The following is a 15335-nucleotide window of genomic DNA, read 5'->3' as shown; positions in this document are numbered from 1 at the left end:
CTATATTCAAAGTCTGATTTCCATTGATTGTTGGCTGTGTTTAGCATGTATATGGCTGTGGAGTTTTGGTACAAAATCAAAACAACTTGTCTAATATTTTGGCATGTTTAAACCTCCAGGAAAATCCGTGTTGAGGTTCTTAATCCACTGTTTTCCATTAAAACGTCTTTGTCCTAAAACTGTCCAGTTGGGATTGTGTTGAAGTCCAGATACTTTTAGAGCTTCAATGCCATGTGCCATGTAATGTTGAACAATCCTTTTAGTTGTCTTTTTTGCATTATTAATATTGTATTTGTGTTGTCTCAGCCTTGCAGCTATTGTTTTACTCGTTTCTCCGACATATTGTAAGCCACATTTTTCACATGTGATTAAATAAACACAGTTACTGCTGCTGGCTGTTATCTGTTGTTTAATCTCCAACATGCATTTTGTAGTTCTATTTTTAACTATTTGTTTGGGTTTGAAGTATTCTGGTCTCTGGCGTGCTGGTGTGTTGATTCCTTTTAGCTTGCTGTGTACCAGATAGTCTTTAAGATTTTTGTTTTTTATGTAGGCCGAGTTTCGCGATTATTATTTTGGAAGAAGGAAAAAAAAACTAACAATAACAATAAAGGACCAAGTCCTTTAAGGACTGCTTGGTCCTTTAAATAAATAAAAAATCATAGAAATAAATATACAATAAAGAGAGTTCCACCGTGTTCAGTTTGGAACAGACACAGGTTTGTGTTTCCACCGCATTGTGTTGGACGGAACAATTGTCATTGTTTGATGCCTAGCTGAATGGTTAGAGAGCCTGTCTGGAGAGAAGGAGTCTCCTGAGGTTTGAATCTCAGTAAGTGATGCTGAGAGGTGGATCACCATCAGGTGGGATGAGATGTTGATCCATCATTTCTTGATCTTTCTGCTGTTCCTTCGTCTGGAATGTGGTCTCGGTTGTTATTGTTGTTGTCGTCTGTTGTCGTTGGTTGCCATGGCTGCCAGTTCCCACCTGATGTCGTGTGGGAGTTCTGATTGGTCCAGAGCATACTGAATAACTTCTAGCTTACATAACGTCTTAAGACGAGGACTCAAGTCTAAGATGAACAGCTCATCAGAGATAGTGTGATCTCCTTTGTATCCTCCAAAGAGGATGATATGATCTCCCACAATGCAACAGCACATACCATGCATTGGACATGGTCCTTTCCACTTGGGCTCAACCTTCTTCCAGGAGAAGGTCTCTGGACTGAATTTCCACACATCATTGAAGTTCCGCTTAGTGTTCCAGCCACCAAATATGTACAGCTCTCCATTGTAGGTAAATGCTGAATGACACCAGCGTCTTCGTGGTAGAAGTTGAACAGACGGTGTGTTCAGCCAGTCGTTGGTCTCTGTGTCAAACACTCTGATGTTGTTGTAGCCGGACTGGGACCCACAGCCCAAGAATACAAACATCTTGGTATGGGACCCACAGCCCAAGAATACAAACATCTTGGTACCAATGATGGTGGCAGAGTGAGCTGATGAAGCAGGAGGTGGAGTTCCTCTGGTATTAATTAAAGTCCAGATCATTGTGCTGGTGTCCAACTTGTACATGTCATTAGTGTATTCAGTCAGATAGGTTTCTCCTCCATGGATAAACATGACCTTCTCCAAGACACAGGCTGAGTGGTATTTCCTCCCCTCTGGAACAGTTCCAGAAACCCTGGGTTGGAACCATCTGTGGGAGTCAACATCAAATGCATAAAGCACATTGCAGTAAGAATGGCCTCCCCAGATGTAGACTGTATCTTCAACCAACACAGCTGTGTGTCCGTAGCGCTTGGATGGAACCTCAAGGTGACCGTCTCCTCTTCCTGGTTCCACTGGAGGTAACTTCTTCCAGCATAAAGACACTGTGTTGAAGACATGGACATCCATCTGTACCATGTTGTTGAAGGTCCTTCCATCACAGCAGCCTCCAAAGGAATACAGTTTGTTCCTCACTGCTACAGCAGCATGATAGGCTCGCTTTGGTCCTCCTGCTTTGGCAACGGTCCAAGACAACATCACTCTGTCTGTCTGTCTGTCTGTCTGTCTGTCTGTCTGTCTGTCTGTCTGTCTGTCTGTCTGTCTGTCTGTCTGTCTGTCTGTCTCTCTCCCGACGTCTACTGTCATTTTCAACACGGTGCATCATCTTATATCTTCTGGTGTGAAATCACACGAGACACAAACTGTTGCCATGCACGCCTTAACGACGGCAATTAGTGCAGCTGTTCTTCATCTGCACCCTTTGAACTCTATTGCTATTACTTCATTGCGGCTACCTTGGGGTCTATGGATCTATGGATATATGGGTCTATGGATCTATGGGTCTTCCACACGTATAGCATAGTATAGTATATGTAGAGTTTATAATATAGTTTCATTATATAGATATTCCACTGTTACGTTCTTAGCTTACGCATGTTTCATGATAAATGCTTTTTATGTGATGTATTCCCATGCTTTTTTGTTCTTGCTTAATGTAAATCACTCTGGATTAAGAGCGTCTGCTAAATGCCTAAATTGTAAATTGCTACAGCGTTCCCTAACACTGAGCTGTGTTGTATTTTGAGGCTGTGTGTGTGTGTGTGTGTGTGTGTGTGCGCACGTGCACGGAATGTGCTCAAGCTGACTGACCGGAATGTGATGTATGGTGATAACAGTGCCGCTCACGTCTCGCGGGTGTGATATTTTTCTCCATATCGCTGAATGAGAGACAGTCCACTGAGCAACTCAAAGTGAGGCTGAATGACAAGCATTTTGCAATCTGGCTCTTTGAGGGGAGCTAGCGCCCCCTATGGCCAGCTTGGTGTGTTTGTGTGTTCTCAGGGGCGGCCTTAGGAATCTGGAGGCCCGTTTCAAGACCAAATATGAGGCCCCCATATACCTATGACATCATTATTTTGTTGAGGGTGGAGGCCCGTTTCAATTGAAACTGGTGAAACATACTTAAGGCCTCCTATGTATGTAGTCATAGCACGTCATAGTACATATGTATAGCATAGTATAGTATATATGTATAGTTTATATGTATAGTTTCATTATATAGATATTCCACTGTTACGTTCTTAGCTTACGCATGTTTCATGATAAATGCTTTTTATGTGATGTATTCCCATGCTTTTTGTTTTTGTTCTTGCTTAATGTAAGTCACTCTGGATTAAGAGCGTCTGCTAAATGTAAATTGTTATGGCATAAAGGCACCGTTCTAAACCATAGAGAAAGGATGGAGCTCTCTAAAGCAAACTTGTAGAGTAGTGAAAACCTTGTCATCAGATGATCAGATGAAGAACGCAGGCAGAGTGTGATGGACCATTTATTGAAACCAAGACAAAGACAGAGAGAGCTGGCCCAGGCCGTAGCGTAACGGTCTGGGCACCGGACTGGTAATCCAGTCGCAGTGTGCCGCGGGTTCGACTCCCGGACCCGACACGGCCTTTACTGCATGTCATCCCCCCATCTCTCTCCCGTTTCCTGTCAGCCTACTGTCTGTCCCTTCAAAAAATCAATAAAAGGCGTAAGCCGCAAAAAAATATCTTAAAAAAAAAAAAAAGACAGAGAGAGCTTGGCCGTGGCCATGCCGGACCACACAGACTGCCTGACCGCTGGACGCGGCCAGTCAGCTATAAGACTAAATGAAAACTTAACCAATTCTGACCTGAGATCAGATTCATACGAGGTTTCCGCCGGACACACACTGGTCTGATGAACCCATTCTGACCTGAGATCAGATTCTAAAAATGTCAGTCGCTCAAAAATAGCAGACCTACAAGCTCGTAGCGCGCCACTCGGTGGCGCGATATGAGCTTGTAGATCTGCTATTTTTAAATAGCTAAAGCATAACATGATGCTGACACCAAAATGGGTGCCCGTTCAGAATGGGTTAAAGGACCACTTCACCACTTTTCAAACTATCTTCATATAATAGGTCCTCACTAATAATCATGAAAAAAATGGCGCAGTTTTTTTTCTACTCGGTCTGTGTCTCATAGGAGAGCTGTGGGCAGTTCAGAAACCATCTTCCAGTGACATCATCGATGGGGAATACAAGCTAATAGTCCTGAAAAGTTGCAATGCGAAAATGGAAGCCATCGTTCTCACGATAATGAAAATCTAAACATTTTTGTGAAAGAATCTTGTTTAAAAAAATAATCTGCCTAATGATGATGTCACTGGAAGACGGTTTCTAAACTGCCCACAGCCGTTCTATGAGACACAGACTGAGTAGAAAAAAAACCCGTGCCATTTTATCATGATTATTACTATAGTGAGGACCTATTATATGAAGATAGGTTGAAAAGTGGTGAAGTGGTCCTTTAAGCTATGATGAGTAAAACTAGGACTAAATGTATTGACATTTCTGACTTAACCAAGCATCTCGTTAGTGACTATAGTCACTACCCAGGGCAAGGGAGGACACCACACGACACAGGCAGCTGTTCTCATTAAGTAGACGGTTTATTCCTCTCAGATCAGGGAATAATTAACAATAATATTACTTTACACAGATAACTCTCCACTGTCCGGACCGAGGCTCTTCTTTGAGTGATTTATCCTGTTGTGCCTTGATTAAGTCTATCTATGCACAACAGGTGTGCAGCCACACCCAGCTCTGAGTCCAGTTCTAGTTTGACTCAGGCCAGGCAGGGGTGACTGCTTAACCCATTTTGGGGCGGGAACCCCTTTTGGTGTTAGCATTATGTTATGCTTTAGCTATTGAAAAAAATAGCAGATCTACAAGCTCGTGGCGCACTACGAGCTTGTAGGTCTGCTATTTTTGAAAAAATTGTGAAAATTTTTATTTCAGAAAAGTGGAGGATTTAGAAGATTTTTCTTTTAAATTTCGAGGGCAGGTCTAAATGGGTTGAATCAGTCCTCCTCCATCTCACATATACGGTATACTTGAGTAATTGTACTTGAGTAAATGCGTCACCAGCTGCAGGCTGTCCTGAGGCCCGCAGGGCGCCCGCTGCACAGGCTTATTGCTCCGTGTGTGTGTACGTGACTGCAGGTGTGCCCGGCCGCTGCTGCCGCTGTCACCGTCACTTATCCCATTCTGACCTGAGATCAGATTCATACGAGGTTTCCGCCGGACACACACTGGTCTGATGAACCCATTCTGACCTGAGATCAGATTCTAAAAATGTCAGTCGCTCTTCGTATTTTTCAAAAATAGCAGACCTACAAGCTCGTATCGTGCCACTCGGTGGCGCGATACGAGCTTGTAGGTCTGCTATTTTTAAATTGCTAAAGCATAACATGATGCTGACACCAAAATGGGTGCCCGGTCAGAATGGGTTATGTAATACTCTGTCAAGTTTATTACATCTGCTGCGTTCTAACTGCCTCGCTCCACTGCTATTTTTACACCACGCACGCGCCCATATGAATCCATCATGCGCCTTTTTATGCATATATACATTTCACACACGGCTCATATTGATGTAACACCAGTTATATGTTATTCTTTGCTTTCTTTCTTTCTTCCATTTCTCTCCCGTCACCTTTCTTTGACGGAGCTCGCCTCGTCGTACGACAAAGAATGTCACGAATGCTGCATGCGCACGGGGGCTGACCATAGGCGGAGCTTGAACTTGACGCCTGGGGGTGCGACTGCTTGGCCAACGACACCTTTTTTTGACCTTTATTTTATTATTTTAGCGTTTTTACAATGCCCTAACCCCTAAAAATGAGTTATTTAGGTAGTACAGCAGCTCACACACATACACACATGCACTACAGCCATACAGCGAGTCATCATATCATGATAAGAGAGATGATTACAAACTACAGTCAGAAGTTAAGTTTAAAAAAAAAACAGGGGGTGCAGTGCACCCCTGAACCCCCTCAATCTCCGCCCATGGGGCTGACTGACACATGTACGTACAGTATGCTGTACTGGTGGGGCATAATGTACATACAGTACGTACATGTGGAGCAGTAGCCCCCCCCCACATCTGTGTGTAGGTCGTATCATAGGTCGTATGTCTTGTATCGTCCCAGTTCTTGCATGCTGGATCTGGACCAATTGAAAAATATGTGTGTGTGTGTGTGTGTGTGTGTGTGTGTGTGTGTGTGTGTGTGTGTGTGTGTGTGTGTGTGTGTGTGTGTGTGTGCGTGTGTGTGCGTGTGTGTGTGTGTGTGTGTGTGTGTGCGTGCGTGCGTGTCTTACTGCAGGTATCGTCTCGTCCCAGTTCCTGCATGCTGCAGCGGGACCAGTGGAAGCGGTGGAAAGCAGCTTGCACCAACGGGGCCATGATGCTCCCCATGTGCACCTCATCTCCACAGCGGTTCCCCTGCCCGTCGTGCTCCATGCCCAGACTGGACACAGGGAGGAGAGGAGAGGGACGATGGGAGGCGTTGGAGGGGAACACAGGGAGGAGAGGAGAGGGACACGGGGAGACGTTGGAGGGGAGCACAGGGAGGAGAGGAGAGGGACGAGGGGAGACGTTGGAGGGGAACACAGGGAGGAGAGGAGAGGGACGAGGGGAGGCGTTGGAGGGGAACACAGGGAGGAGAGGAGAGGGACACGGGGAGGCGTTGGAGGGGAACACAGGGAGGAGAGGAGAGGGACACGGGGAGGCGTTGGAGGGGAACACAGGGAGGAGAGGAGAGGGACACGGGGAGGCGTTGGAGGGGAACACAGGGAGGAGAGGAGAGGGACGAAGGGAGGCGGTGGAGGGGAACACAGGGAGGAGAGGAGAGGGACGAAGGGAGGCGTTGGAGGGGAGAGGGACACGGGGAGGCGTTGGAGGGGAACACAGGGAGGAGAGGAGAGGGACGAGGGGAGGCGTTGGAGGGGAACACAGGGAGGAGAGGAGAGGGACACGGGAGGCGTTGGAGGGGAACACAGGGAGGAGAGGAGAGGGACACGGGGAGGCGTTGGAGGGGAACACAGGGAGGAGAGGAGAGGGACACGGGGAGGCGTTGGAGGGGAACACAGGGAGGAGAGGAGAGGGACAAGGGGAGGCGTTGGAGGGGAACACAGGGAGGAGAGGAGAGGGACACGGGGAGGCGTTGGAGGGGAACACAAGGAGGAGAGGAGAGGGACACGGGGAGGCGTTGGAGGGGAACACAGGGAGGAGAGGAGAGGGACACGGGGAGGCGTTGGAGGGGAACACAGGGAGGAGAGGAGAGGGACACGGGGAGGCGTTGGAGGGGAACACAGGGAGGAGAGGAGAGGGACACGGGAGGCGTTGGAGGGGAACACAGGGAGGAGAGGAGAGGGACACGGGGAGACGTTGGAGGGGAACACAGGGAGGAGAGGAGAGGGACGAGGGGAGACGTTGGAGGGGAACACAGGGAGGAGAGGAGAGGGACACGGGGAGGCGTTGGAGGGGAACACAGGGAGGAGAGGAGAGGGACACGGGAGGCGTTGGAGGGGAACACAGGGAGGAGAGGAGAGGGACGAAGGGAGGCGGTGGAGGGGAACACAGGGAGGAGAGGAGAGGGACGAAGGGAGGCGTTGGAGGGGAGAGGGACACGGGGAGGCGTTGGAGGGGAACACAGGGAGGAGAGGAGAGGGACGAGGGGAGGCGTTGGAGGGGAACACAGGGAGGAGAGGAGAGGGACACGGGAGGCGTTGGAGGGGAACACAGGGAGGAGAGGAGAGGGACACGGGAGGCGTTGGAGGGGAACACAGGGAGGAGAGGAGAGGGACACGGGAGGCGTTGGAGGGGAACACAGGGAGGAGAGGAGAGGGACACGGGGAGGCGTTGGAGGGGAACACAGGGAGGAGAGGAGAGGGACACGGGGAGGCGTTGGAGGGGAACACAGGGAGGAGAGGAGAGGGACACGGGGAGGCGTTGGAGGGGAACACAGGGAGGAGAGGAGAGGGACACGGGAGGCGTTGGAGGGGAACACAGGGAGGAGAGGAGAGGGACACGGGGAGACGTTGGAGGGGAACACAGGGAGGAGAGGAGAGGGACGAGGGGAGACGTTGGAGGGGAACACAGGGAGGAGAGGAGAGGGACACGGGGAGGCGTTGGAGGGGAACACAGGGAGGAGAGGAGAGGGACACGGGAGGCGTTGGAGGGGAACACAGGGAGGAGAGGAGAGGGACACGGGGAGGCGTTGGAGGGGAACACAGGGAGGAGAGGAGAGGGACACGGGGAGACGTTGGAGGGGAACACAGGGAGGAGAGGAGAGGGACACGGGAGGCGTTGGAGGGGAACACAGGGAGGAGAGGAGAGGGACACGGGGAGGCGTTGGAGGGGAACACAGGGAGGAGAGGAGAGGGACGAGGGGAGACGTTGGAGGGGAACACAGGGAGGAGAGGAGAGGGACACGGGGAGGCGTTGGAGGGGAACACAGGGAGGAGAGGAGAGGGACACGGGGAGGCGTTGGAGGGGAACACAGGGAGGAGAGGAGAGGGACACGGGAGGCGTTGGAGGGGAACACAGGGAGGAGAGGAGAGGGACACAGGGAGGCGTTGGAGGGGAACACAGGGAGGAGAGGAGAGGGACACGGGGAGGCGTTGGAGGGGAACACAGGGAGGAGAGGGACACGGGGAGGCATTGGAGGGGAACACAGGGAGGAGAGGGACACGGGGAGGCATTGGAGGGGAGAGGGACACGGGGAGACGTTGGAGGGGAACACAGGGAGGAGAGGAGAGGGACGAGGGGAGGCGTTGGAGGGGAGAGGGACACGGGGAGACGGTGGAGGGGAGACGGACGGAGGAGATTAAGGCAGGTATAGGGCTGTGATTTCTTTACCCCGCCTAATGTAGTGAGTGTTGCGTCACTAGTATATTATTGAGAAGACTTGAATTCAGTGCTAAACTTACACGTGTCCCGTCTCGTGTGCGACCACAAAGGCCGAGGAGAAGCCATCCTCATGGTTCAGAGTACAACTCCTCACTGGATGGCACATACCTGTCACTGGAGCGTAACCTAGGCAACCAGAGAGAGAGAGATAGAGAGAATATCTTTTATGCATTTCCCAGTGTTTTCTTGTGCTAATAAACCAATGTGGACAGATTGCTGTAAATGACGCTCATGGCATCCTAAAGCATCATTAAATGCCGTCAAAAGAACAGATCTACAAGCTAACAACGTGTCGTATCGCTGGCACATTGTTAGCCTGTCTGTCCCATGCTGGGTTCCTTTTAGTCGTAGAGTTGCGGTGCTGTTCGCTCTGCCTTATTGATTTTTCCCATGCTGAAGGCTGAGCGCAAGGGCAGATGAAGGGTTGCTGCATAGCTGCTATAGGCCACTATAGCCTTTAGTGTCCTTTAGTGTCCTGTCCCCTGGCAGCTAGGCCCCTAGCCTTTAGTGTCCTGTCCCCTGGCTGCTATAGGCCCCTATAGCCTTTAGTGTCCTATCCCCTGGCTGCTAGGCCCTTATAGCCTTTAGTGTCCTGTCCCCTGGCTGCTATAGGCCCCTAGCCTTTAGTGTCCTGTCCCCTGGCTGCTATAGGCCCCTATAGCCTTTAGTGTCCTATCCCCTGGCTGCTAGGCCCTTATAGCCTTTAGTGTCCTGTCCCCTGGCTGCTAGGCCCTTATAGCCTTTAGTGTCCTGTCCCCTGGCTGCTATAGGCCCCTAGCCTTTAGTGTCCTGTCCCCTGGCTGCTATAGGCCCCTAGCCTTTAGTGTCCTGTCCCCTGGCTGCTATAGGCCCCTAGCCTTTAGTGTCCTGTCCCCTGGCTGCTAGGCCCCTATAGCCTTTAGTGTCCTGTCCCCTGGCTGCTATAGGCCCCTAGCCTTTAGTGTCCTGTCCCCTGGCTGCTAGGCCCCTATAGCCTTTAGTGTCCTGTCCCCTGGCTGCTAGGCCCCTATAGCCTTTAGTGTCCTGTCCCCTGGCTGCTATAGGCCCCTAGCCTTTAGTGTCCTATCCCCTGGCTGCTATAGGCCCCTATAGCCTTTAGTGTCCTGTCCCCTGGCTGCTATAGGCCCCTATAGCCTTTAGTGTCCTGTCCCCTGGCTGCTATAGGCCCCTAGCCTTTAGTGTCCTGTCCCCTGGCTGCTATAGGCCCCTAGCCTTTAGTGTCCTGTCCCCTGGCTGCTAGGCCCCTATAGCCTTTAGTGTCCTGTCCCCTGGCTGCTATAGGCCCCTAGCCTTTAGTGTCCTGTCCCCTGGCTGCTAGGCCCCTATAGCCTTTAGTGTCCTGTCCCCTGGCTGCTAGGCCCCTATAGCCTTTAGTGTCCTGTCCCCTGGCTGCTATAGGCCCCTAGCCTTTAGTGTCCTGTCCCCTGGCTGCTATAGGCCCCTAGCCTTTAGTGTCCTGTCCCCTGGCTGCTATAGGCCCCTAGCCTTTAGTGTCCTGTCCCCTGGCTGCTATAGGCCCCTAGCCTTTAGTGTCCTGAGCCAGATGACTAAATCCAGATAGGGTTGAGTGACACTACTTTCTGTGACAGAGAGAGAGAGAAAGAAAGAGAGTAGCCTATAATGTACATCTGTGCCTCACCCTGCATGCCGTGGGTCCTAAAGAGAGTAGTCTATAGGTCTGTGGTGGGACAGACAGAGAGTAGTCTATAGGTCTGTGGTGGGACAGACAGAGAGTAGCCTATAGGTCTGTGGTGGGACAGACAGAGAGTAGTCTATAGGTCTGTGGTGGGACAGACAGAGAGTAGCCTATAGGTCTGTGGTGGGACAGACAGAGAGTAGCCTATAGGTCTGTGGTGGGACAGACAGAGAGTAGCCTATAGGTCTGTGGTGGGACAGACAGAGAGTAGTCTATAGGTCTGTGGTGGGACAGACAGAGAGTAGTCTATAGGTCTGTGGTGGGACAGACAGAGAGTAGCCTATAGGTCTGTGGTGGGACAGACAGAGAGTAGTCTATAGGTCTGTGGTGGGACAGACAGACAGAGAGTAGCCTATAGGTCTGTGGTGGGACAGACAGACAGAGAGTAGCCTATAGGTCTGTGGTGGGACAGACAGAGAGTAGCCTATAGGTCTGTGGTGGGACAGACAGAGAGTAGCCTATAGGTCTGTGGTGGGACAGACAGACAGAGAGTAGCCTATAGGTCTGTGGTGGGACAGACAGAGAGTAGCCTATAGGTCTGTGGTGGGACAGACAGAGAGTAGCCTATAGGTCTGTGGTGGGACAGACAGACAGAGAGTAGCCTATAGGTCTGTGGTGGGACAGACAGAGAGTAGCCTATAGGTCTGTGGTGGGACAGACAGAGAGTAGCCTATAGGTCTGTGGTGGGACAGACAGAGAGTAGCCTATAGGTCTGTGGTGGGACAGACAGAGAGTAGCCTATAGGTCTGTGGTGGGACAGACAGAGAGTAGCCTATAGGTCTGTGGTGGGACAGACAGAGAGTAGCCTATAGGTCTGTGGTGGGACAGACAGAGAGTAGCCTATAGGTCTGTGGTGGGACAGACAGAGAGTAGCCTATAGGTCTGTGGTGGGACAGACAGAGAGTAGCCTATAGGTCTGTGGTGGGACAGACAGAGAGTAGCCTATAGGTCTGTGGTGGGACAGACAGAGAGTAGCCTATAGGTCTGTGGTGGGACAGACAGAGAGTAGCCTATAGGTCTGTGGTGGGACAGACAGAGAGTAGTCTATAGGTCTGTGGTGGGACAGACAGAGAGTAGTCTATAGGTCTGTGGTGGGACAGACAGAGAGTAGCCTATAGGTCTGTGGTGGGACAGACAGAGAGTAGCCTATAGGTCTGTGGTGGGACAGACAGAGAGTAGCCTATATGTCTGTGGTGGGACAGACAGAGAGTAGCCTATAGGTCTGTGGTGGGACAGACAGAGAGTAGCCTATAGGTCTGTGGTGGGACAGACAGAGAGTAGTCTATAGGTCTGTGGTGGGACAGACAGAGAGTAGCCTATAGGTCTGTGTCTCACCCTGCATGCCGGTGGGGCCAAACTCTTGCCGCGTGAGGAAGATGGCGTGGTCGTGATGCTCCGTGTCGCCCGCGTCTTGTTTCTGCTGCAGGAACGCCCATCGACACACGTTCTCCAAACTCTGCGATGGATTCCCCAGTTCAATCAGACTCATGGACTGGATGGGGGGGGGGGGGGGGGGGGAGAGAGAGAGAGAGAGAGAGAGAGAGAGAGTTGGGAAAGTATTAGAGGAGAGATTTGGTTTTGATGGTGAAGTGTTTGGCTCAACTATACCCTGTAGGGGGCAGTGTTAAGATAACAATCAATTTGTCAAGAGCTGCACCTGCACACAGCTGGTGTCTAGACACAAACCCACACATATATACAGTATGTACAAGATTAACAAGAAACATGACAAATTGCAGTAATTTACAGAGTACATTTTTTGACAGGTCTTTTTTGTTTTGTTTTTTTACTTTATCGTTGCATGATTGCAGTAAAGCTCCCTAACAATCATCAATAAAATCCAAAACACAGACAGATATAGTTATTTGCTTATTGTATTGGCTTATCACAGCGGTTGTCAACCTTCTTCTGGATCGGGGGTTAAGTTGAAAAGCGTCCGTGGCCAATCACCAGTCTGCCCTCTTAACACGACAGCCGAGCGTCACATGGGTGGGCCATTTACATTAATTTTTTGTTTATACTGGTGCTATAAAATCTCAGTGTTTTGTCATACGTACTTCTACTGCCCCCACTGGTGGGGCATATGTACTTCTACTGCCCCACATCTGTGGATTGCCCTCGTTAAAGCAACACAGTCATACTGTCGCTTCAAAACATGGACGTAAAATGTACCTGTTTATAACCTTTTCTTATTTTTATCTATGCCTTGATTTCACTCACGTTTTAATCAACCCATGTTTTATTATTATTATTATATATTTTTTACCCCTAGTATAGGATCTTACAGTATGTTGTTTTTTTAGCCTTTGCTGTTTTATGCCATTGTGTTTAAACCCTGTAACAATTCTCCACATCTCACTTCTTCTATCTGTCTTTGTACATATACTGTTTCACAGTACACACGTGCATGCGTGCGTGCGTGCGTGCATGCGTGCGTGCGTGCGTGCGTGCGTGTGTGCGTGTGTGCATGCGTGCGTGCGTGCGTGCGTGCGTGCGTGCGTGCATGCGTGCGTGTGTGCATGCGTGCGTGCGTGCGTGCGTGCGTGCGTGCGTGCGTGCGTGCATGCGTGCGTGCGTGCGTGCGTGCGTGCGTGCGTGCGTGCGTGCATGCGTGCGTGCGTGCGTGCGTGCGTGCGTGCATGCCGGCTATTGTAAGTGAAGACATATGGCCTGCCTCTGCACAAATGATGGAGTGTGAGTTCTGCACAAACTCCCTTGTGGTGTGTGTGTGTGTGTGTGTGTGTGTGTGTGTGTGTGTGTGTGTGTGTGTGTGTGTGAGTGAGCGCATTTGTGTGTGAGCAACAGTGTAAGCATGGATTGGACTTGTATGTGTTTATGTATGTTTGCATGTCTATATGTGCACCTACTGTATGTGTGCGTGCGTGCGTGCATGCATGCGAGCGAGCGTGCGCATGCGTGTGACATGGTATATGATATTGAAGACTGGGTTCGAGTGTGTCACGTACTGTAAGGATCCATGTGTGTACTTATTTATATACATGTGTGTGTGTGTGTGTGTGTGTGTGTGTGTCTATGTGCACGCGTGCACGTATACGTATGTGCGTGCATGTGCGTGTGCGTGCGCCTGCATTCAGGGTCACACAGCCAATCAGCAGGCTGTCTGGGTGCAGCTCTGTTGCCATGGTAATTACGGATGATAGACAGCTGGAGCTCTGGTCGGAGCTGCATAGGGGTGTGGCCAGAATGACCAGTGTAGAAGTGTGTGTGTGTGTGTGTGTGTGTGTGTGTGTGTGTGTGTGTGTGTGTGTGTGTGTGTGTGTGTGTGTGTGTGTGTGTGTGTGGCTATCCGTCGAGGACCTGGCATGTATGCACTTCATCTAGGGGGGAATATCTCAGCTGTTCCTCGTTAATATGACCCCAGGGAACAACTTGGGAACTGTGAGAAATTCTCTATCCGGGAAGAAATACCCGAGAAATGACCATCATGCCCTTTAAAAGAAATAACCGCCACTTCAAACATGGCTCTATATCTTCTAAAGCAGCGCAGGCTTTTCATATCAAGGCCCATAATGTATTCTGCATCTGAGCCACGGACCACCAATTTGATGACATTAACCTCTCAGACCCAAAACTTGAAAGAATATTTTGTTGTCGATTTTGTCCACAATTCCGTGCTGTATTGACGTAAGTACCATTAGGAGAGATAACAGGCAAACGTTGATCAAAATAACAATTTCTTCTACATTCTCTAATTGTGTCAGACTTGAATGAAACTCATGAGTCCATTTGGTTTCACTTTACACTCTCAAGAGTTAAAGATATATAAGAGTACTAAGAGTCCATTTGGTTACCAACTCTCCATCATTTAGCTGGGGACCACCTGGAACCCCTTCAAAGACCACTGTTGGTACCCGGACCACTGGTTGAAAACCACCGTTCTAAAGTAAACCGTTGGAGCTGCAGATGTTCTGTGGTGCTCAAGATATTCAGAATACTCATGTTTGAATACTCAATAGACCGTACACGGCAGTCATCTTGCCATTGAGTTAATGGCAGGTGGTGCAACTAGCTGCAATTTGCAAATTGACAGCCCACACATCCAAACAGAAAGGTCCTATCTAATTGTATTAAATTACGTCAAACTCATTCATGCATTGCAGCTGTATGAAAAGCGCGACATCTATCTGTCTTTCTATCTGCAAAGCTACTGTAGACATGCTATGAGCTACACTAGTCCGGTTCTGTACGTCTGTTCCACTCAGGTTTTCAAAGCTACTGTAGACATGCTATGAGCTACACTAGTCCGGTTCTGTACGTCTGTTCCACTCAGGTTTTCAAAGCTACTGTAGACATGCTATGAGCTACACTAGTCCGGTTCTGTACGTCTGTTCCACTCAGGTTTTCAAAGCTACTGTAGACATGCTATGAGCTACAGTAGTCCGGTTCTGTACGTCTGTTCCTCTCAGGTTTTCAAAGGTACCTTTCAAAACCTTTCAGGCGAAAGGTACCTCTGGAAGCCACACCTCTGATGGGTGGGGTTTAGTCTTAAGGGGTGTGTTTGTACTTTAGTTTGGAAGCGCTCGCTTTCAGTAAAGCAAAAGTCCTGCTGCCCCCTGCATTATGTGCAAATTCAAAAGTTCAGAACAGGTAGGCACGCAGGGCCGTTGATTGATATCCAACGAGCACTTCCAAACTCCAACACAGCACCTGCAAGGAATTTCTTGACAAAAGTAAGCTCATAACATGTCTACAGTGGATTCTTTATGAAACAAACATAATATGTTTGGAGATTTATTTGGAAATTTACTGTGGAGATTTATTCTTATTGTAAAAAAAGGGGGGGGGATCGTGACATCACGTGAAATCAGCCCCCATATATGGTGCCCAGGTCATTGTGCATGCTGCTTCTC

The 15335-nt window shown here is 49.7% G+C and overlaps 2 protein-coding genes across 2 annotated transcripts in view; both read right to left on the bottom strand.

Annotated features, from left to right (window-relative positions):
- Positions 1 to 15335, bottom strand: part of LOC310873990 (A disintegrin and metalloproteinase with thrombospondin motifs 2-like) — a 344256-nt gene that overhangs the window by 48960 nt on the left and 279961 nt on the right. The window lies entirely within an intron of this gene.
- LOC310873296 (A disintegrin and metalloproteinase with thrombospondin motifs 2-like) overlaps positions 4369 to 15335 on the bottom strand; it is a gene marked incomplete at both ends in the record, with an annotated part of 24569 nt that continues 13602 nt past the window's right edge. Inside the window, 4 exon segments of the mRNA XM_083785643.1 lie at positions 4369 to 4400; positions 6176 to 6324; positions 8789 to 8894; positions 11800 to 11956. Coding sequence (XP_083641769.1) covers positions 4369 to 4400; positions 6176 to 6324; positions 8789 to 8894; positions 11800 to 11956 — 444 coding nt within the window.

Source organism: Protomyctophum parallelum (assembly GCF_964188405.1).
Source record: "Protomyctophum parallelum genome assembly, chromosome: 16".
Taxonomy (NCBI): domain Eukaryota; kingdom Metazoa; phylum Chordata; class Actinopteri; order Myctophiformes; family Myctophidae; genus Protomyctophum; species Protomyctophum parallelum.
This window is presented reverse-complemented; position numbering and strand designations above follow the sequence as displayed.